General features: G+C 41.7%; 1 protein-coding gene across 1 annotated transcript in view; it reads left to right on the forward strand.

Annotated features, from left to right (window-relative positions):
- Positions 1 to 496: 496 nt before the first annotated feature.
- atrx (ATRX chromatin remodeler) overlaps positions 497 to 22,252 on the forward strand; it is a 45,426-nt gene continuing 23,670 nt past the window's right edge. The window contains exons 1-26 of the mRNA XM_047353190.1: positions 497 to 720; positions 3,823 to 3,884; positions 3,979 to 4,028; positions 4,139 to 4,248; positions 4,344 to 4,424; positions 4,586 to 4,695; positions 4,802 to 4,869; positions 6,507 to 8,704; positions 9,065 to 9,134; positions 11,667 to 11,800; positions 11,918 to 12,085; positions 12,155 to 12,269; positions 12,384 to 12,486; positions 12,733 to 12,921; positions 15,369 to 15,510; positions 15,598 to 15,707; positions 16,131 to 16,277; positions 16,361 to 16,538; positions 17,693 to 17,830; positions 18,132 to 18,307; positions 18,389 to 18,506; positions 19,325 to 19,455; positions 19,690 to 19,784; positions 21,029 to 21,168; positions 21,630 to 21,783; positions 21,889 to 21,989. Coding sequence (XP_047209146.1) covers positions 3,828 to 3,884; positions 3,979 to 4,028; positions 4,139 to 4,248; positions 4,344 to 4,424; positions 4,586 to 4,695; positions 4,802 to 4,869; positions 6,507 to 8,704; positions 9,065 to 9,134; positions 11,667 to 11,800; positions 11,918 to 12,085; positions 12,155 to 12,269; positions 12,384 to 12,486; positions 12,733 to 12,921; positions 15,369 to 15,510; positions 15,598 to 15,707; positions 16,131 to 16,277; positions 16,361 to 16,538; positions 17,693 to 17,830; positions 18,132 to 18,307; positions 18,389 to 18,506; positions 19,325 to 19,455; positions 19,690 to 19,784; positions 21,029 to 21,168; positions 21,630 to 21,783; positions 21,889 to 21,989 — 5,083 coding nt within the window. The 5' untranslated portion in view covers positions 497 to 720; positions 3,823 to 3,827. The remainder of the gene's footprint in view (positions 721 to 3,822; positions 3,885 to 3,978; positions 4,029 to 4,138; positions 4,249 to 4,343; positions 4,425 to 4,585; positions 4,696 to 4,801; positions 4,870 to 6,506; positions 8,705 to 9,064; positions 9,135 to 11,666; positions 11,801 to 11,917; positions 12,086 to 12,154; positions 12,270 to 12,383; positions 12,487 to 12,732; positions 12,922 to 15,368; positions 15,511 to 15,597; positions 15,708 to 16,130; positions 16,278 to 16,360; positions 16,539 to 17,692; positions 17,831 to 18,131; positions 18,308 to 18,388; positions 18,507 to 19,324; positions 19,456 to 19,689; positions 19,785 to 21,028; positions 21,169 to 21,629; positions 21,784 to 21,888; positions 21,990 to 22,252) is intronic.

Raw genomic sequence — 22,252 nt, forward strand, 5'->3', positions numbered from 1 at the left:
CCCTGTGTGTGTATGTCTATATATATATATATATATAGATATATTTAACCTGAGGTTAAAGTACACACAGGTGGACACTGTATACCTTTCAAGTTACTTCTAAAAGCAATTAGGGCCCTCTGTAGAGGTTCTTAACCAACCAAAAATGACAAAAGACAAATGGATAGGGCGTTTTTAAATAGCGATAGTAATGAAAAATATAAGTGTTAACAGCTTTTCTGTGTTTTCTATGTAATGGTTGAATAGAATTTCTACAGCAGAATAACAATAATGGTGCAAAATTGTAAAACAAAATTTAAAATAGGGGGACAAGCATGATTTGACTCACTGCTTAAGTATAGTGTTGGAGCATATATTGTGATAAAAGGACTTGCCATAACCAAGCAACACCATGAGCTTTGCTCTCCTTTTATCCTGTGGGTATTGGAATTGTTTGCCTCCTTCAGGCTGAACCAATCACATCCTCACATCCTTTGAAGCGGCCAGCAAATAGGAATGCTCGCACGGTTGAGACTAGATGCGCCATTTTACTGCGTCCACAGTCATCCGGCAAGATGGTCCCTTGCTTTGTTTCTTCTGAACGGAGCTATTTCATCTTTTAGCCTTAAAATTTTAGCTTCCCACACCATCGAAATTAAGCACATTGGACTGGACGGGGTTTCCAGGAGTAAAACCAAACCTCGCTGCTCTCCGTCAGGAAATGACGACTGCTGGAAGCAGGTATTAAGGTTGTTTGTGGTGTTTGTTTTAGACAAGCCGTCTTTGCATTGATTACTGTATTGGATTGGTTAGCAGCGAGCCTGGCCATAGTAGCCTTGGTGCTGGCTAGCATGCTAAGATGAGTGCTAACCGTTAGCTGCGCAGCCGGCAACGTTGAACTTCGCAGACATGGAGGTTCGAATGTTTACATTCAAACACCCGACATGTTGCTTAATACGCCAAAAAAACGGTTTAACATGAATTATTAATGAAATGCACCCATTAGCGCTGTAATGTTACTAGCTCGATGCTGTATAAGCTAATAACTATGGATGCTACACGGCTGTGCCCGGCTGCTGCGTGCAAAGCGCGGGTTTGTGCCATGTTATATCCACATAAAGGAAGTGAAGGCCTGGATGCTTGCATCCATGCCCACGCACAGGACCCTGCGAGCAGAGGCAGCTCTGCGATGATGCCAGTCTCAAACGAGGCAAATAAATTATGGTTTCAGTGCAAGCAGAGCGCTAAACACGCAAATTCACTTGACGTCACGATGGTCATGAGTTTCTGGGCTGTCAAAACTGGGAGATGATGTTGGGGACCGAAGAGCAGAAAACCAGGCCTGAGCCGAACACTTCTATGATAAAAATGAAAAAAAAAAAAGTATCTGGAAACTAAGCGCTAGTTCAACACACCTTACATTATGTTGACGGGAAACAAACAGTAATGTGCTCCTGTCTGAAGAGCTTTGTACTGAAAGACACAGAAGAGAGGCTCGCTGTTTATAAATGCAGGGAACATGAGGTTGTTACGAATATAGTCAAAATAAGAAGCAAGGGTTTTGACTCCATCTGCTATCAGAACAAAAATAAGCAGTTTCTATAAAATTGACAAATCTTGTCTAGTGAAATCGCCTGTGTCCAACTTCATTGTTTTTCCATGTGGACATTCATGAGAAAGGTATGCTGCAATGTGCTGTTTGCATGTTGGAACTGGTAAATAGTTTGTCAAGCAAGAAAAGGTATTTATTTATTATGATAATCACATGTACAAAGCATAACAACAAGACTACTTTAGACGCTTTAAAAAACATATTGTGCTCTATTGTAAAGCTTGATTTTTGTTTAATGCAAATTGTATATTTTTAAATGTTGCTTTTTTTTTGTAATTTTTCTCAAATACAGGTCCTTCTCAAAATATTAGCATATTGTGATAAAGTTCATTATTTTCCATAATGTCATGATGAAAATTTAACATTCATATATTTTAGATTCATTGCACACTAACTGAAATATTTCAGGTCTTTTATTGTCTTAATACGGATGATTTTGGCATACAGCTCATGAAAACCCAAAATTCCTATCTCACAAAATTAGCATATTTCATCCGACCAATAAAAGAAAAGTGTTTTTAATACAAAAAACGTCAACCTTCAAATAATCATGTACAGTTATGCACTCAATACTTGGTCGGGAATCCTTTTGCAGAAATGACTGCTTCAATGCGGCGTAGCATGGAGGCAATCAGCCTGTGGCACTGCTGAGGTCTTATGGAGGCCCAGGATGCTTCGATAGCGGCCTTTAGCTCATCCAGAGTGTTGGATCTTGATTCTCTCAACGTTCTCTTCACAATATCCCACAGATTCTCTATGGGGTTCAGGTCAGGAGAGTTGGCAGGCCAATTGAGCACAGTGATACCATGGTCAGTAAACCATTTACCAGTGGTTTTGGCACTGTGAGCAGGTGCCAGGTCGTGCTGAAAAATGAAATCTTCATCTTCATAAAGCTTTTCAGCAGATGGAAGCATGAAGTGCTCCAAAATCTCCTGATAGCTAGCTGCATTGACCCTGCCCTTGATAAAACACAGTGGACCAACACCAGCAGCTGACACGGCACCCCAGACCATCACTGACTGTGGGTACTTGACACTGGACTTCTGGCATTTTGGCATTTCCTTCTCCCCAGTCTTCCTCCAGACTCTGGCACCTTGATTTCTGAATGACATGCAGAATTTGCTTTCATCCGAAAAAAGTACTTTGGACCACTGAGCAACAGTCCAGTGCTGCTTCTCTGTAGCCCAGGTCAGGCGCTTCTGCCGCTGTTTCTGGTTCAAAAGTGGCTTGACCTGGGGAATGCGGCACCTGTAGCCCATTTCCTGCACACGCCTGTGCACGGTGGCTCTGGATGTTTCTACTCCAGACTCAGTCCACTGCTTCTGCAGGTCCCCCAAGGTCTGGAATCGGCCCTTCTCCACAATCTTCCTCAGGGTCCGGTCACCTCTTCTCGTTGTGCAGCGTTTTCTGCCACACTTTTTCCTTCCCACAGACTTCCCACTGAGGTGCCTTGATACAGCACTCTGGGAACAGCCTATTCGTTCAGAAATTTCTTTCTGTGTCTTACCCTCTTGCTTGAGGGTGTCAATAGTGGCCTTCTGGACAGCAGTCAGGTCGGCAGTCTTACCCATGATTGGGGTTTTGAGTGATGAACCAGGCTGGGTGTTTTAAAGGCCTCAGGAATCTTTTGCAGGTGTTTAGAGTTAACTCGTTGATTCAGATGATTAGGTTCATAGCTCGTTTAGAGACCCTTTTAATGATATGCTAATTTTGTGAGATAGGAATTTTGGGTTTTCATGAGCTGTATGCCAAAATCATCCATATTAAGACAATAAAAGACCTGAAATATTTCAGTTAGTGTGCAATGAATCTAAAATATATGAATGTTAAATTTTCATCATGACATTATGGAAAATAATGAACTTTATCACAATATGCTAATATTTTGAGAAGGACCTGTATATTGTGGAAGAATTTCATTTTCTTTACAACGTTTCAGTCTTAAAATAAAGCTCTGAAATCCCCGTCATTCTATAATTCTTCGTGGAACATATTATTATTCTTATTAAGTAATGGATGGTGCAGGATGTGTTTATGAACTGGGAAGCCAAACCATGACTGTGGCCCAGTGTCCAAAGATCACATTTGTTGCATCTGTCAAAGTGAAAGGGGAAAAAAATAATTTTCTTTTACCATACATTAAAGTTACTTCTGGTTCTTATTCCAGAATGCATTATGTTTTATTTTACCAATGTGATCACAGAGGAAACAATGTCTTGATTTCTCTTTAGGTAAAATGAGTCTGGCTTCTTCTGAATCAAACATAGATCAAATGGGAGAGAAAGGAGAGGAGGTGAGTGTGCGATTTGTGGGTCGCTACACCTGTTGTAAACATGCTAGTTTTCTTTGTTGCTAAAGTGTTAAAATAAATCCTGGTTTCTCTGCAGCCTGGGAGCTCACCAGAAAGCATGAAGCCATCGTCTTCTCACAGCAGGAGGTTAGGAGCTCTCTTTTTAACTGCGACCATTATTGCTTTTATTTTGCTGTTTAATGCTGATGGTACAGATGCTGCTGAAAGTTTTAAAGTTGCATGTCAACACTACTCAGGAAGCCCACCAGTGTGACAAGGCACACAGGACAGAGAGACTCAGATGCCTCGGCTGGCAGCGAAAACGAAAGTGCCACCTCTGACAGTAATACAGGCAGTGGATCTAAAGGTATGAGCCATGCAGTGTGAGTTAGCTTCGGAGCAAGTTCTGCTGAAGCTGGAATAAAGTCGGATCTTTACATTACCGCTCCTTCATTTTCTCAGGCACTCTAGTGATGAAACCAAGTGGGAATGAAAGCAAAGGTGCCATGAAGCTCAAAGTGGATTTCAAGCAGAAAAAAACAGGTGATTGTCTTTTTTCATTCAAATGTTTCAATAAGTGATGCATTAATGCTAGAAATGAAGGCAGACCAACTGTAATGTAAATAAGCATGAATATCTAAGTGGAGTGAGATGGTGAGAAACGCTGACGTGTTAAAAGTGACCGCTGCATTTGTTCGTCTCAGATGACACCCTGGAGAAGAAGGTTAGCTGCACAGCCTGCGGAAAACAAGTCAACCAGTTCCAGAAGAACTCTGTGTATGAGCATCCTATGCTCAAAGTACTTATTTGCAAGGTATTAAAATGTACCAGTCCTGAAGATATTCTCAATGACCTTCTAAAATGTTTATACTTTATATGTTTATGTTTTGGTGATTGCGTTTTTTGGTTCCCTTCTCTAGTCATGTTACAAGTACTACACAAGTGATGACATCAGCCGGGATTCTGATGGGATGGATGAGCAATGCAGGTGCAGACAGCCAACAAAACACTGATTTATGACATCCTGAAGTACAGAATTGCATGCTGGGGTTACAGTGCCTTGCAAGAGTTTTTATATCCCTTAACGTTCAGTATACAACCACAAGCTTCAGTGTATTTGATTGGGATTTTAATTCTTACACCAACATAAAGAAGCGCATAATTGTAAAGTGGAGAGTAACAGACGATCAACCTCTCGCTCTCTTGAACAAAACTCACCTAAACTCTCATGACTAAGAATCAAATCTGTTTAGATGTAAAGGAATCGGCGGCTGACGATGCAACATCTATCACAATAACCTACTCTGTGGTTATAGTTGAGCACAGAAAATGTGATGTAAGGTTACCAGAAACAAAGATGTTTTTAGTAGAAAGAACTTGTTGGTCAAATATAAGCCCAATACAATGCATTGAAATTCTGGTAATGTGATGAAGTGTCATGGAGGCGATCAGCCTGAGGTTCTGCTGAGAGGTAATGGAAGCCCAGCCTACAGGTCATCTGCATTGTTGGAAAATGAATTCAGCATCTCCATCAAGCTTGTCAGCAGAAGGAAGGATCAAGTGCTCTAAAATGTCCTGGTAGATGGCTGCCTTGACTTTAGACTTCAGAAAACACAGTGGGCCAACCAAAATCATCACTGACTGTAGAAACCTCATGCTGGACTGGAAGCAATGTGGATTCTGTTCCTCTCCTCTTGTCTCCAAGACTTTGAGGTTTTGATTTCCAAATGAAATGCTAACTTTACTTTTATCTTAAAAGAGGACGTTGGACCACAGAGCAACAGTCCAGTAGATTTCCTCAGCCCAAATAAGACACTAATGACATTGTCCCTGGTTCAGGAAAGGATTCGTCTGTACGTAGTACAGCATCAGTTCTCTCCTTGTGAAGCTCCCCCAATTTCCTAAATGGATTTTGTTTGACAATCCTCTCAAGGCTGCGGTTCTCTGTGTTGCTGGTGAACCTTTTCCTACCGTACGTTTTCCTTCCACGTGACTTTCTATGAATATGCTTGGAAAAAGCTCTCTGTGAACAACCAGGTTCTTTAGACAATGATCTTTTATGGCTTACCCTCGTTGTGGTCAGTGACCGTCTTCTAGTTATCTGTCCAGTCAGCAGGTCCTAGCCTACTGACCCTGGCTGAGAGACCATTAAGAGGCTCAGGAAACCATTGCAGGTGTTTTGACTTAACTTGCTGATTTGGCTTTTTCAGAGTATTCAAACGTTTCTCAATTCTTACTGAAATATTTTGGGTTTTCATTATCTGTAAGCTCTTATAATCAAAATCACAAGAAATAAAAGCTTGAAATATTTCACTCTGTGTGGAATGAATCTATATAAGTTTCACTCTCTGAATTGAGAGACAAAAAAAGGAAAGTTTTCCCAATAATCAGTTTATTTATATATATATATATATATATATTTTTTTTTTTTTTTATGTGTAGCTATATTTTTCCACGAAGCTATATATCTATGAAGGCTTAGCGAGAGGTTCTACAGAGTGTTATTTCTATAATATCGGTTTATGGTTTTGGTATATTTAAGTTTTTCAAAATAGTTTTAAACATAATGTGTCACGAAGTGTTTTGCTATTTGCCTTGAAATATTCTCAACTTGTTGGTCCTCAGATGGTGTGCTGAGGGTGGAAAGCTTATCTGCTGCGACTACTGCAACAACGCCTTCTGCAAGAAATGCATACTGCGCAACCTGGGCAGGAAGGAGTTGTCCGGCATCACTGATGAGAACTCAAAGTGGCACTGCTACGTTTGTCGGTCGGAGCCCCTCCTGGATCTGGTCTCCAGCTGCCAAAGCATCATGCAGAGGACAGAAGAAGCTGAAAGTAAGCAACGGAAAACCGATAAAGCAGAGGAGCGTGAAGGCAGGAAGGAGAAGAAAAAGTCATCAAAAGAGCCGAAAGGGGTTGCAAATGGAAAAGAGCACAACGAAGGCTTAGGGACCATGACCTTCTCTTATAAAAATCTGCAGATACCCAAAGATCTACTAAAGAAGACAAAGAAGCTTGTTGAAACTACAACCGGTTTGAATAACACTTTCATTCAGTTCATCCAGCAGGCGACTGACGACAAGGCGGATGCGACCATCAGGTATCGACATCTGAAAGCCTTTAAGGCAGTGCTGTCAGATCTGAAGAAAGCCCACAACGCTTTGGAGGAGGCTTTAAAGCCTGAGTTCAAAAACATGGAGCTGCAGAACGGTACTGAAAGGCAACCCGTCAGAAAGACCGGCAACGCTGTGGAACCTGCAGAGAACAATGAAATGGATTGTTCTGTAGATGCGGTTCCAGGAGTGGACGGAGAGCAGTATAATGAAGTCAAGCCGGTTTGTGAGACAGAAGAAGCGAATGAGGAGAACAAGGAGCCGCCTGATGATGAGGATTTAGTTTGTAAATCTGGCAAAACTGAAAAGGAGCTGGATGATGAAGCGGGTTTAATCTGTAAAGCAGAACCAGGGGAGATGGTTGAAGAGTCCCCTAACGAACAACACTTCTCAACGAAAGAGACTCCCAAGAAGCTTTCTATTGAAACGCGTTCAGTTGATGAAGCAGAAAGGATGGACGAAGTGGTGAAAGAGCAGCACAACCAGCAGGACATAAAGTCTGATGAAGCGTCCACAAAGCCTGAGGTGGAAGAAGACCAAACAGAAACCAATGTTCCCAAAAAGACACATAAAACCGAGGCCTTTGACAACGAGCCAATGGCCACTGCTGAAACATCTTTAGATCAAGACATCATGTCTGTGTCTCCTTCAGTTCCTGAGGAGCTTTTTCAGATGGTGGAGAGCCTCGCTGGTTCCTCCATGCTCCCACAGACCGAAACCAGTTCAGTGAAAGGCACTGATACAAAGTCAAATGAGGATCCTCCAGTAACCCATTGCCCCCAACCCAAAGTTAAGAATCTGATAGTCAAACTGACTCCTGTCCCAGTTGTTAAAAGTAGCGGCTCTAGGTCCAAAAACAAGGAAAAGGATGCAGAGCAGCCAAGCAAGAGCAAGGAAAAGGGTGACAATAAGAAAGACTCTGATTCTGGTGGAGCAGCGGAGACCGACAGCCCACAACCAACCCGTCGCTCCAGCAGAGTGAAGACCACACCTTTAAGGAAGCAGGGGGAAAATAAAAGCAAGAAGGACTCCTCTGAGTCAGAATCTGAGGGAGATTGCAAGGACAAGGCCAAGCTGTCAAACAAATCCAGTCACGCAAAAAAAGAGACTAAAAGTTCAGAAGATCTGCTAGAAGACTCTGACTCAGATGAAGTTCCTCCTGTTCTGCTGGAGAAAGCTGCAACAGGCAACAACAGCACAGATGAGGAACAGGAAAGCACAACGGCCAAAAGGCGTCCAGTCAAATCAGACACGTCCTCAAAGGACACAGAGAAGTTAACCAAGCGCAAGTGGAAGTCCGAAAGCTCCGATTCAGATGGAGGGAATAAAAACAAGAAAACATCCAAGAAGAAGAAGAAGAAACAAGGCAGCTCGGGCAACTCGGACTCAGATTCAGACATGGAGAAAGAGACTAGGAGCAAAGCTGGCACAGCTAAGAGGCGGTCTAGCCGGATCAAGAAACAAGAGGACAAACAAGGGGAGGAAAAAAACTCCCCTGACAGGAAGGCGGCTGATCGGAGGCGGTCCTATGAAAAGAAGCGGAAGGGAAAGAGCCCAAAAGCATCTTCTAAGCTGCAGTCTTCATCTGAAGAGGAGGAGGAGGAGGATGCTGGAGGTGACTCTGAAGAGGACAGTGACCAGCAAAAGATCAAACCTATTGTGGAGGATAATGTAGTTGGAGGCAGTGGAGTCTTCCATCAGTCCTCAGGTAAAGTTTACATCAGATTTCTCCTCATATACACAGACAGAGCCTTTCATCATCACTGCTCCCCTCAGGGCTTTCAGACAGCTTCCAGAACCATCTCTGTGTCTCAAAGAGCCTCTCTAGTTTGCCCTAAAACCCTTATCGGGAGATGTCATGATTTTACTTTGACAGGTTGTCCTTTTTATCCCCGCATAGTTTCCTATCTCTTAAGTAATTTCAGTGACTTCTAAGTGACTGATCTAAATTAACTTAATGTAAATATTTTAGAACCTCAGTATGAATAAAGTGCTGTTTGCAGCATGCAAGAACAATCATTTTAGTGCTTTGGGAAATAACGCTACTGTTTTGGGTTTTGTTGCCCAGGAGATGAGGTGGACACTAAAGAAGAAGATACCCGAGTTTTTGAAGACGACGACGACGACCCTGAAAACAGGTACGCGAAAAGATTCAATTAGACAGCTGGACTCCACTTACTGATGAGGTAACTTGGGAATCACTCAATTTTATGTAGGGGTATTAAAGTAAGGGGGCATGAATACAGATGCTCTCTGTAGAAGATGAAACCATAAAACATTTTTCTCTACGTTTTGTTGGTCTGTTGTATAAATATCAATAAAATGCTTTCAGGTTTTTGACTAAATCTGGAAACCGTGCAGGGTTGTGAATACTTTAGCAAGCACTGCTAATTAAGTCAAGTTTATTTATATAGCACCTTTCAGCAACAAGGCACTCAAAGCACTGTACATGAGGAAAAACATTACAATGATACAGAAAATCAAACAAAAACAAATCAAATGACATTAATAATCCTTGGGAGTTTACTGGTAAGAGCTGGTTCTAATCCAATCTTTCTAATAGAGGTAATTAGCTCATTAAGTCCTGTGTGATAAGGAATTAATCCTGTGCTAGAAGAAAAATGATAATATTAATCCTTGAGGTCGCTGGTATGAGGTAGCTGTGGTCCCATCATTGAAATAGTTACAGTCACTGAAGTCTAAGTAGAGAAGTTGGGTCACTGGTAGGTCCAAACTTTTGAAATACTAATAATGTTTGGCTGGTATGAAATTGTTGTAATACAATCCTTCTAAGAAATCTAAAAAAATATATGGTCATTAGTGTAAAAACAGCTGTAGTCAAATTTTCAAATGCTAATAATATTTGGCTTTTGCTGATGACCCTTCTGTGAAATCTGAAAATCAATGAAAAGTAATGAAATCACTCATTTAGGTAAAGTAAGATAGGAGGAAAACAAAATCATATTTCTGAAATGGTACCTTAAAACCTCAGCAGGGGTAAGCAACACACACATAAGTAAAGATTTAGCAAGGGTACGGTGGAATCTTGAGGGTGTGAATATATATATATAAGTCTGAGTTTATTTGCAAGAATTAGACTGTCAACACTGATAGAAGCACCATTATCCTTGAGAAGAGAGGTGGAAGTTTTATCAATCGGCCACATAGTCCTATCAGCACACAGCTGGTAGGGGAGTGCTGGGAAAGAGCGTCGTGTTTATATAACATCCAGGAGATATTTTGTCGATAACCAGTTAGCAGAAGTTGCCAAGGCCACATTGAGGAGCCAGATTTAGAAAAACAATAAATGTTGTGGTTCAGGCAGTTGTGAATTTCCAACCACCTCAAGAGTTTTACTGGTATGCCTCATTTGTGAATCCAAATAGCCAAATTTCTGGTACTTTCCGCAGATCTCAAGCGTACAACTTGTCCAAGATTATATCCTTTAACCTCTGAGTCCAACCGCTGCCAGGCTGAGATTCTGTTCAAGAATCTTGTCCAGCTTGTGATTCTGCTCTCTGAACATTTCAGTCTGAGTGTTGATCGCTCTACAGACTCCATCTAACATCACAGGCAGCTTTGGAAAGCTTTTAACAGCCGCCCACGTGTTGCGAATCACTCTATAAGCCAGGTAACAACCAACTCCAAAAAGCAGAAATCCTGTTATCAAAAGTCCAAATATGTACACATCTTCTACGTCTGCGACCGACATCATAGTCAGGCACACAATCTTCCACTGCTGCCAAGAATCCATTGTGTATCCAGAGAAGAACGTCCCGTCTGGACAAGAGGGTCTGCTTTACCATTGAAAAGAAAAAAATTTGATCAATTACGTTGAGAGTCCAGCTGACCAAATCCATAATTTAAAAGTTTGGAGGATATGCAAAGCGAGGCTCTGAGAAAAATACTGACAGAAAGCAGAAGCAGGGATCAGCTGGGAGGGAGAGAAAACGTGTGTGTCTTCCACCGAGAGCAAGCAGGGAAAAAGTAAAAAAATTAAGAAATCTGACTCCAAGCACCTCAGGTAGCATCTCTCCAAATGGGGAAAGCGTTTGCTCATTAAAGATATATTTAGTTGTTGTTCAAGTTAATTCAAACCAGCTAACATACGTGAACTAAAGGGCTTTGGTTAGTTTGTGGATTAAAGTACCATGTGGATGGGGACCCTCACTGTTTGAACCGTGTACCACAGTGTCTACGTTTTACCTGAAACTAAAAATGTTTCTTTTTATCGACATTTTACTTTTTGACCACATTTTCGGCCGTCATGTTACTGCAAATAAATTTCAGAAGCTGGACTTTTTTATCTGAAACCAAATCGTCAGAATTATCAAAACCATTCAATCCAGAAAGAAAGTAGTTTATTTTTTTGTTGTTTTTTGTCCGTACCACCCAGCTGTAATGTGATGCCAGTTAGAAACAGGAGTTAAATGAATTAAGTTTAGAATTAAGATGGCTTTTGATTTTAGACATGAGATAAATGGATAAAGAGTTTTGTATGGAGGATTTGTTGGGTTGTTGCAAAGTGAGCACGACGCCCATTGATATTGTGGAACAATGTGCACGGTTGACTCAAATTGCATCAAATTAAGATTTCTTTCTGGTTTTTTTTTTTTTTTTTTCTATTTTGTGATTTGGTTTGTGTTTTTATTTTCTCTTTTTCCCCAAAGAATTGCAAAGAAAATGCTTCTTGCTCAAATAAAGTCCAACTACTCTTCAGGAGCAGAAAGCTCCTCCGACAACGAAGAGGAAGATATGAAAAATAAGTCCTCCAAGAAAGCTAAGATGGAGAAAGAGGAGGAAGGTGAAGTATAACATGAAATATAAAAGTAATGTTCAAGGAGCCCCTCACCTTCCCTTTGTTTCGTTCTTTTTTTTTTTTTTTTTTTGTCTTTTAATGATTTTGTCTCGCTCCTGAAAGGCGATGAAGTTACAGAAGACTCGGAGTCTGACGTTGAAGTGAAGAAGCGCGGCAGACGCCATAAACTGCTCCGTCATAAACTCTCCCTGAGCGAGGGCGAATCTGGAGACGAGAAAGACTCGAGCAAAGAGAAGAAGAACAAGAGCAAGAAAAAGTCTGCACGTAAAGGTACATTCTGACTTTTATTAACCCAACTGGGAAGCCAGTAAGTGACTTTGTTGCATTGTTATAAATCAGTCGGCAGCGACGACACCGGCGACTCGGACTTTGAGAATTCAGGGTCTGGTTCAGAGTCGGGACTCAGTGAGGAGGTCAGCGACTCAGAGAAGGACACCAAGCGTCGAAAGACTAGGTGAGAAGAGGGGATCCCGTCCAGGTTGAAGCAATCCTTTACTTTACTTTTGTTCGATGAAACCCGTTTGCCCTTGGTGGACCAGAAACCAAGCTCCCTGTTGTGTTTCTGTAGATCTGCAAAGAAGAAAGAAGACGACAATCAAAGAAGCTACAACCAGCAGAAAAAGAAGCGACGCAGGATCAAAGTTCAGGACGACTCCTCCAGCAACGAGAAGGTATTTTAAAACGCAGTCTCATACACGTTGTCTTATTTCTGGAAGGATTGCTTTAAGGGGGAGGCGTAGTCAACTGACGTTTACTAGTCAAGTCATGCAGAGCTTCTAAACTACCCCTGCAGTGTGTTTTGAAAGTTATTGGAGACCACGAATGAATCTTGTGGTTTGCTCACCTACTGATCATAAGAACTAGCTCTTTCTGAGGGCTGAAGATCAGAGAGCTGAACTTAATATCCGTTTCCACAGAGTGGAGAGGAAGATGGTGATGATGATGATGAGGAGCAAGAGGGAGAGGGACGCAAAGGCCGGAAAAAGATCCGCAAAATCCTGAAGGACGACAAGCTGAGGACGGAGACGAGAGATGCTCTGAAAGAGGAGGAGGAGAGGAGGAAACGCATCGCTGAGAGAGAGGCGCTCAGGGAGAAACTCCGAGAGGTAAACATGGAAATGCTTGCTGATTTAGGGAAAACATGCCTATGTTGACGCTTAAACATGAGATGTGTACAGTTACCTTTACTGCAGATAACAAGGCTATGAGCCCAGTCACTTCTGTAATAGTATTAGAAGGTAAAACTAAACCTAAAACTATGGGGGAAGCATGAGAAAGGAAAACTGAGTATGGTCAAATATTAAAGTTTCGAACCTTTATTCTTTGTTTGATCATTTCCGACGTATTGAAAAATGAAGGACTTTTTAAAATAATTTATGTTTGAGTTGAATTTCTTGTTAGACTTTTTGTGTTAAGTGTCAAAATAAGGTGAGATCTTTCCATGCAATCCATGCAACATTTAGTAACTGCTCACAGTTAACTCCATAAAAGTTACAATAAATATCCTTATATCTTTATGTGTAATCCATGCAATAATTATTAAAATACACAGTTGAAGCAGTAGGGAGTGAAACAAGCATGTTTTCATATTCTGGAGCTGAGAGACTGGAGAGGCCTGTGTGGAGCCACATATTATCTGTCTTATCTTTTGCAGAAGTATAAACAACAAGTATCCAATGACGTCTCATGATTTTACATTCTTTCACATGTACTAAATGAAATTAGTAACCTTTGATTAACAAGTTAAAAGATGTATGATTGAAATGTGGGTAAGAACTGAGAATCAGCTATATATGAAAGAGATATAACGTTAATCATTTGTGAAGGCATGAATAAAAAGAATGAAGTGAGGGTTTTGTAACTGTGTTTTAAAGTAAATGCTGAAAGCTGAAGAATGGATTGTGTAATACTGTGTAAAGTTTAAAACTGAGCAGAAAGAACTGTAGGATGACTAGGAGTGACGAGAGCCAGCTGTATGCTGACAGCGACGGGAGGAAGGGAGGAAGGGACTACAGACCAGCTGTGTGGCTATTATCGGCATCTCCAAGGCTGAGAAACAGAATCAGTAGGTCACAGTGACCTTGACTAAAGTATTGATAGGTTGCGCAATAACTGAGAAGCCTAATAAGGGGCTGACTGGTGAAAGCATCAAGCACCATAAAAGCAATGCTGAAGGAGGGAACGGGGTTGTTTTCTCGCAGAAGACCAGCGAACAAGATCGGACGGAGAAAAAAAAGCTTAGATGGAAAAGGAACAGAGACACAGCCCCACTGATCGATTGCATTAAAAAAAGAGGATCAACCCGTGGGCCCAGAAAGGACTGTGCCTCAAGATTAAGAATCTGATTTCATCTAAAGCCTTACTATCCAGACAACAGAAGTGAACTTAATCGGTGAACAGCTGATTGCTCTACGTTTCAGGCTTCTGGAAGTCCTGAATCAACCTCATTTATGTCTCCGGGTTTCCTTCAACTCTTCAGCCTCTGGAAACCATCTTCGGAGACATATAACATATCAAAAACCAACCATTCTGTAAGGAATCCACATTGAATGTTAAATCATCTGGATCAGCACCATTTGTTGAGGCTTCAGATCTGAACTCCAGCATCCAATATGGAAAGTTCAAACAGTTTTTACATCTGGTGTTTGTTTCCATCTGATGGTGATGCGCAGAAAGGTTGCACTGGTTGTAATGCATCACTGCTACCACAAGGTGGCGACAATGCATTAGCTCAGTGGTTCTCATACTTTGATTTCACACATTTTTTTTTATACAAGTACAACCATTTTTTTCATAATTCCCATCCATTTGTACAGCAACTGTGAAGGAAAAATGTCCAAGTTCCATGTGGGAAACGTTTACAGGTTGAGTTTCTCACCAACATGACCCCAAAATCCAATATGGCGACCACCTGTTTAAAACACACTGTGTGCAGTAATGGACAGTTTCATTAGGACCTCTGGCTGCATGTATCTAATTAGTAATTGACCTCATCAGTGGGTACAGTGACTGGCAAATCCTGCTGGTTTTTAATGTTCCAGTAGATTTCTGTGCATCTGAACTTCACCTTTTTATTGAAATATTTTTAAAAAGCACCTCACTTTAAATACCCATCCTAAATATAACACGATAAATGGATTTAAGGTGTGTAGCTAAAGTAAAAACATCTCATTTTCTAGTCCACAGCTGCATTAAAGTTGGGATTTTGTCAACGTCTTTGTTTCTGTTGCTGTTTTCTTAGCTACTGTCATCAGTTTTTCTACACTTAGGCTAGGTTGGGAATGCCACTAGCCCTATAAATCCACCTGATCAGCTGATTGTGAGTGCTGGGACACGATGGCTACAACAGAAAAAGCAAAGGCCCTGTAGTTACTTCTTCTGCGAATAAGGGAAGTATATTAGTGATAACTTTACAGAAGCGGCCATCAAAATAATCCAAATGATCCCATTGTTCTGTTAGAGCGCCTTTTATTTTTATCTTTTAAAATCCAAAGGCCTTTCTTCATGAAATACATCATAAATTACATTTCTTCTTCCTCTGATCCGTCTCCAGGTTGTTGTTGTAGAAGAAGCCTCCCAGGTGGCCTGTCCCATCACAACCAAGCTGGTCCTGGATGAAGACGAAGAGACCAAGGAGCCGCTGGTTCAGGTGCACAGGAGCCTCGTCACAAAGCTCAAGCCTCATCAAGTTGACGGTGAGTGAATGCAGTTCGGACCAACAAGGAGAGTTTCAGCCCAACATGGAAGGATTCCCGCTGAAAGTGTCTTGTGTTCGGTTTCAGGTGTTCAGTTTATGTGGGACTGCTGCTGCGAGTCTGTGAAAAAGATCCAAAAGTCTGCGGGTTCTGGCTGCATCCTGGCTCATTGCATGGGTCTAGGAAAAACTCTACAAGTAAGAGATGGCTGCACTTCAGCTGTCAGGATTTCAAATTGTATTAAAACAGGATTCAAGTTGGAAGCTAGCATTAAGGATGCACAATATTTGAACATCTGCAGAATACCGATATGTTTGCAAACCCTAAAAACTCAATCAGTTTTTAGGGTTTGCAAACTAACAGTGATTTTGTTTGTTTTTAAGGGGTTGTTGGTTAAAGCTTTTTTTGCATTGAAAACTTGATTTGTGAGAACTTAGTTGGAGCATGTCAACAGTATATTCATGAAAAACAGCTTCATCTGTGACTTAACAGTTTGTACCCTCTTGTCTGTCAGCTGCTGCACAGAAACTTCTCCAAGTAATTTCTAGAATGGCTCCATATTGCAGATACACATGACAAAATACCTCCTTTTTCTGAATTGTTCCCATCTGGGCCTGTAGGTGGTGACATTCCTCCACACCCTGCTGCTTTGTGAAAAGCTCGACTTTAGCACAGCTCTAGTGGTTTGTCCCCTCAACACCGTTCTTAACTGGCTCAATGAGTTTGAGAAGTGGCAGGTGGGACTGAAGGATGAGGAGAGTTTGGAGGTAAGAGCTGTTTTGTTCCTGTTGACATCAGTCTGCCAAAAAGCATGTTTATATTTGATTTATTTATCCCCCCTCTCCCCCAGGTAACAGAGCTTGCCACAGTTAAGAGGCCGCAGGAGAGGTCGTATGCTCTCCAGCAGTGGCAGGAGTCGGGTGGTGTTATGATCATGGGTTATGAGATGTACAGGAATCTGACGCAGGGCCGAAACATCAAGAGCAAGAAACTAAAAGAGACGTTTCAGAAAACCCTTGTGGATCCAGGTACGGATTTGTAGTCTGTAAATTAAAATATCTCTTGTGCTTTTACTCTGGACCCGTTTCAGGTTTACGGTCCTTGATTATTGGATAACAAAATAGAAGCATTGATGTTGGGACTGAGGTGTAAAGTAATCTAAATCAGAGGTTCTCAAAGGTCCAAGTCAGATTTCTCAATAAGGTCAAATGTGGATACACTAGTGATGAATAAATTCCTTTAATTAAAATAGCTTAAAAGTTATGAACAGAAATGGCACTTTATGCCCATAAGCTGGTCTAATTTCTGACAGTAAAGCGTAGAGATCTCTTTAATTTTATAAGGAGCACTGATTTAAATTAGTTACTTTTCATGCCACAACAAATGCCTTTCTTTACATAAACGAATAGGCAAAATAAACTGAACTTAAAGTGCAACAAGATACTGTAACATAAAGACAACTGAGAAAAACCCAAATTTAGTTTTTTCTGGTGTCTAAAATTTCAGCTATTTATAGAAAATCACCTACATTTACTGGGATTAATTTAACGTTTTTGTCAAATCTACCAGTTATCAAAGTATTTTAGCTTTACCTATAAGACTAAAGGGGAAAACAAAACATCTTTAGATAAAATGAACACATTTATCAGTAATAAATGGTCTGCAGTAGTATGGTCAGCACCAGGTCAGCACTGCTAGGCCAACGTTAGCTTCCTTCCTCTTGGTTCTGATGTGACACACAGATAATTAGGCTTATAACACTTTCTGTGGAGTCAATTGCGTGTGGACAAGTTGTTCTCCTGCTTCATAAGCTTAATGCTTTGCATGATGTCACAGTTAATGCCGAGTGCTAGAGCAGCGCGCTGCGCTGTGACCGGGTCTCTCCCACACAGCTGAGCCCCTCCCGAGCCAGAGCAGCAATAACAAGGTGTAGTCACCATGTTTTACAGTGGTTCCTGTACCTAGTGCCACTGTTTGTCCATGTTTTGCACATTGTTGGAATCATAGTGGCCTATTAAAACGATGTTGCACCGGGTCCAGTTTGTTCTGGAAGCTCCAGACTTTACTGCTTTACTGTAGTGGGAAAAAAAAATCTGCTGTCTGATTTGTTGTTTGTTGAGCTTTTTGATCAGGTCTCTTTAGCATGTGTGAAGCTGCTAACGTATAATTGTCCTCGTGTCAGGTCCGGACCTGGTGATCTGTGATGAAGGTCACATTCTGAAGAACGAGGCTTCTGCTGTCTCAAAAGCGATGAATTCAATCAGGACGAGGAGAAGGATTGTGCTGACTGGAACACCTCTGCAAAACAACCTTATTGAATGTGAGACAGTTTTGTTTCCTTGGATGAGAATTTGAGATAAAAAAAAATAAAAATGGAAGGACTTTGCATGAGGGCGGAAAGTTTAAATGAGTTACAGCAGGTAGCGGCTCAAATTGAACCTGATGTTCCTGGAGGTCTGGTCTTGTTTTCTCTGACTGTACTGTACCGTTACCAGGAGCCTGTTGGAAGGGAGACTGATTTGATTATGTTTTTCTGGATGTGTCTCATAAAGTGCCTTGCCATAACATTTATAATGAAAATAAACTTGATTAAATGAAAATGTAATGTGTGCTCTTCACAGACCACTGCATGGTCAACTTTATCAAGGAAAATCTGCTGGGGTCGGTCAAAGAGTTCAGAAACCGCTTCATTAACCCCATTCAGAACGGCCAGTGTGCCGATTCTACACTGCATGACGTCCGGATTATGAAGAAGAGGGCCCACATTCTCTATGAGATGCTGGCTGGCTGTGTCCAGGTGAAAAGCTCTTAAACAATGGACTCAGCCTCTTCTTCTTCTTGTCTCCTAAAATAACCTTTTGTTTCTACTCCTGCTCAGAGAAAAGACTACTCAGCGCTCACAAAGTTCCTGCCACCCAAACACGAATACGTGCTGTCAGTCAGAATGACCCCACTCCAGTGTAAGCTCTACAGACATTACCTGGAGCACTTCACAGGTGAGAGCCGAGCTTAGAGCTTCTGAATGTTCAGGTATCAGCACGATCCTGCAGGGAGTCCTGTTTCTAATAAAAGTTCTCCTTAACTGATGTCACGTACTCAGAGAGGGATTTCAGACAAATACAAAGCCTTTCTGGACTCTCGCTTCTTCGTCATGCATTAAGTAGTTTAGTGGACTTCCCTGTCAGAATGTGGTCCTGTGTGTGTGTCAAGAGTTGAAGTGGCAGCTGGCACTGTGCCGCAGGCAGGTTTTGAGCCCAGTTTCCCACGTTTCTCCCTAATGAAGAGCTCTGGGAGAGAGGGGGAACAGAGGCTGTGGGGTAAAAGAAGGGGGGAGGCATAAAAAAGGAGAGAAATCTAGCTGAAGTAGGGGCCAGAGGTTTTACACCAAAACTAGAAACAAAGAACAGGAGAGCTTGGTATGTCGGGTGGGTGGGGGGCCTCATTAGGCTGAGATGTCCACTGCTGATTTTGTGGCTGTGGACCCTTTACAGTGGGGTCTTCAGGTCAATTTCAGCTGTAAATGGTCAATTTTGTATTTGTTAGAGTAACTTCTTGCTTTCCGGGGTCACTGTTTGTGGCTGTGAACAAATTGACACATCAATACTATAAATTAATTACTGTTATGATCGTTTTAAGTCGGGGGTGGGGGGTGAATGTAGTTCTTGGTTTGATTTACTTTAACTGACCAGTGTGAGATGCTGAAAGCTAAACATTTTCCTTCATCATCTGCGCTTGTGAAGCGATCGAGAGCATGCTGCTTGTGAGGCGAACACACATCCATCTTGCTTGTGCTTGTTTTTCCCCTTGCGTGCAGGTGTGGGGAATGCTCTGGAAGGGGGCCGGGGCCGAGCAGGAACGAAACTCTTCCAGGATTTCCAGATGCTCAGCAGAATCTGGACCCATCCCTGGTGCCTTCAGCTGGACTACATCAGTAAAGAAAATAGGGTACGGCTGGGAAAAGAGGAGCATTAAATTTTTTCATAATAAAAACTGGGAATATACGGGTACAAATGACACATGCACTATGGAGAAGCTGTAGAAAAAATGTCTTGCTGACGGCTCACGCTGCCCACGCATTGCTTCTGCTGCAGGGTGTTACTCTGATAGATGATGTCTGCCACTCATGAAACGCCGTATCAGCACATACGAAAGTTTTACACAAATCTTTTTTCGGTGCAGGGTTTCTTTGACGAGGACAGTATGGATGAATTCATTGCTTCAGAAACCGAAGAATCCTCCATGAGTCTGACCTCAGAGGACGAGAAGAGCAAAAAGTAAAGTCAGACTCCCTTTTCTTTCTCTATGCAGTCATGGTGGAAAAATGTCTGCCATGTTTGAAGTGCAGTTTTCTGTATGGTTTTGATCTCACCTGGTTATAGAGGAACCTTTTGCCCTCCCTTCCACTTACATTCATTGCTCTTAGCAGCCTCTTGTTGCACAGCACTCTTTCCGTTTGTAAACGTGCTGCTGCGTTTGGGATCATTGTTCTGTTTTATGACCAAATTCTGGCCCAGCTTTAAGCATTGGACAGATGTTCCTTACATTTTACTCAGGAATACCTTGAAATACAGAGAAATTGATGCTTGACTCAAAACAAGCCCATATAATCATAACTTCACCACCGTGCTTCACAGTTGGTGCAAAGCTTTTAGGATATGTTGCGTCACCTTTTTGTGAAAGCGCTCTATTTCGGCCTCATCTGTCTCATTGTCCCAGAGGTCTTGTGGTCTTCTGAACCTGAGTCATGCTGCCAGATTCTGTTTAGAGAGAGGGAGCTTTAACTCTGTCAGAACCTTCAGCCGAAGGCACCACAGCCTGAGATTTAGCTTGAATTGGCTGGGAGGGTTACCATGGATGGACATTTTTGACACCGTCTTTCACTATGGAGTAAATTATCATGATGAGAATAGTGATATCTCCTGATAACCAACTTTCAACTGATGTTTGTTAACCCCACAAACTGGCAGGGGGGCTGGGATTGTTGGATTTGTGGTGTAAATATTCTTTTTCTGTCAGAGATAAATCAGTACGGTAGCATTAATGTAACAGGCGTACTGAAGAAACCTGTTAATGTTTTTTTTTTTTTTTTTAGTTTGTGGAGCTCTGACTGTATTCAATAATTTCTAATACTTTTTATCGTCACTTTTATCATCATGGCTATAAATGAAACAAAATATTGTGCTAAACCTTTAGGTTCACATCACCCTTCTTGGTTTGAACATTCAGTACCAGGCTCCTACTTTCCACTTTAAATCCTGTGGAAGCCGATGGGGTGTACGTAGTTTCCTCCAAAGTGTTTTTTCTATTGCCGTTTTATATTTATTTATTGAATACTTGATTGAACTCATTGTGTGTTTTTGAGCATTTATTGTTACAGACTTATACCCTAGATAAGAAGAGGTGTACTTTCTTTTTTCCATGATTGCAAACAGTTTTGACCTCTGTTAGCTGGATTTGTGTCTTGGATCAGTGATTCCGCCTGACTTTTGTCTCTTCCGCCGCCCTGCGTCTCTAATAGAAAAAAGAAGCCAGGAAAAGGGAAGAAGAAAAACTCTGACGACTCGGACAGTGATGATGTGGAGGTCATCAAGGAGTGGAACAGCAGCTCTCGCGGCAGAAACGGAGAAGGTCGAAGCCAGCCCGACCCTGTTGAAGAATGTACGTTTCTTCTTGTTTGTGCCGTTTTGTAGACCTGGAAGGTAACGACGTCTTTTGGCACGAGATCTTGAGATATCGTGGTGAAATCTTTCCCCAGTGCTTCCTTATCGAGGTGCAGAGAGCGTGACCTTGTCTGAAGTTAATATCGAAGATGCCCACCATCCCTTTTTTAATCATTTGCCACAAAGTGTTATGCACACTTCATAAAAAAACAGAATATATAAACCAAATATTAGGTTAAACCTTGCAGATAGTGGTCTTTTAGGAATGCACTTCCTCCCCAGATAGTTCTATCAGTTGTTGAATAGCGTGAGATTTCATCTGCTTCGACGTCCATTGAGCCGCAGTTTATAGCTGCACCTCCAATGAAGATAAAGATGTTGTTAATGTCCGAAGTCTCCCGAGACATCTGGTGCGTGAAGATGCACCCGAACTATGATCTGTGTTTCTGCCCCAACCAGCCCGGGCTGCCGGCTCTGCGCCAGGGAGTCCCTGCTCTGCCGACTGGTACAAGGAGTTTGTCACGGAGGCCGATGCCGAAATCCTGGAGCACTCAGGAAAGATAAGTCTTCTCTTCGAGATCCTGCGCATGGCTGAGGAAGTAGAAGATAAAGTGTAAGGATGTTTGTGCTGTGTGGAGCTTAAAAGACATGGCTTTATTCATTCCCAGTGTTTTTTAGGTATTTTGAAATTTACATTGAAGTCCCTTTTTGTCCTCAGGTTGGTGTTCAGTCAGTCTCTCATCTCTCTTGACCTGATTGAAGATTTCCTAGAACTTTCCTGCAGAGCTGAGGATGATCAAAAACCTTCTCCATACAAAGGTAGCTTCAAAATACTCTCCTTGTTATTTCTGTTGAGCTTCATTAACTGGCCTTATGTTTGTTTATGGCTGCTGCTTCTATAAGTCTAAGGTTTAAAAACAATGTTTCTGCTAATGAGCTGCTCCTGACTTAACCATATTTCTGCCCATTACGGTTTAAAACTGTGTTCGACATGCAGAAATAAAGCGAACTTCAGAGGACGCTGAAGGATTGCGGCTTGTATTCTGCTGCGTATTGGTATGCTTATTACCTTTAAGCCCACA

This window comes from Girardinichthys multiradiatus, chromosome 23 (genome assembly GCF_021462225.1).
Source record: "Girardinichthys multiradiatus isolate DD_20200921_A chromosome 23, DD_fGirMul_XY1, whole genome shotgun sequence".
Taxonomy (NCBI): Eukaryota; Metazoa; Chordata; class Actinopteri; order Cyprinodontiformes; family Goodeidae; genus Girardinichthys; species Girardinichthys multiradiatus.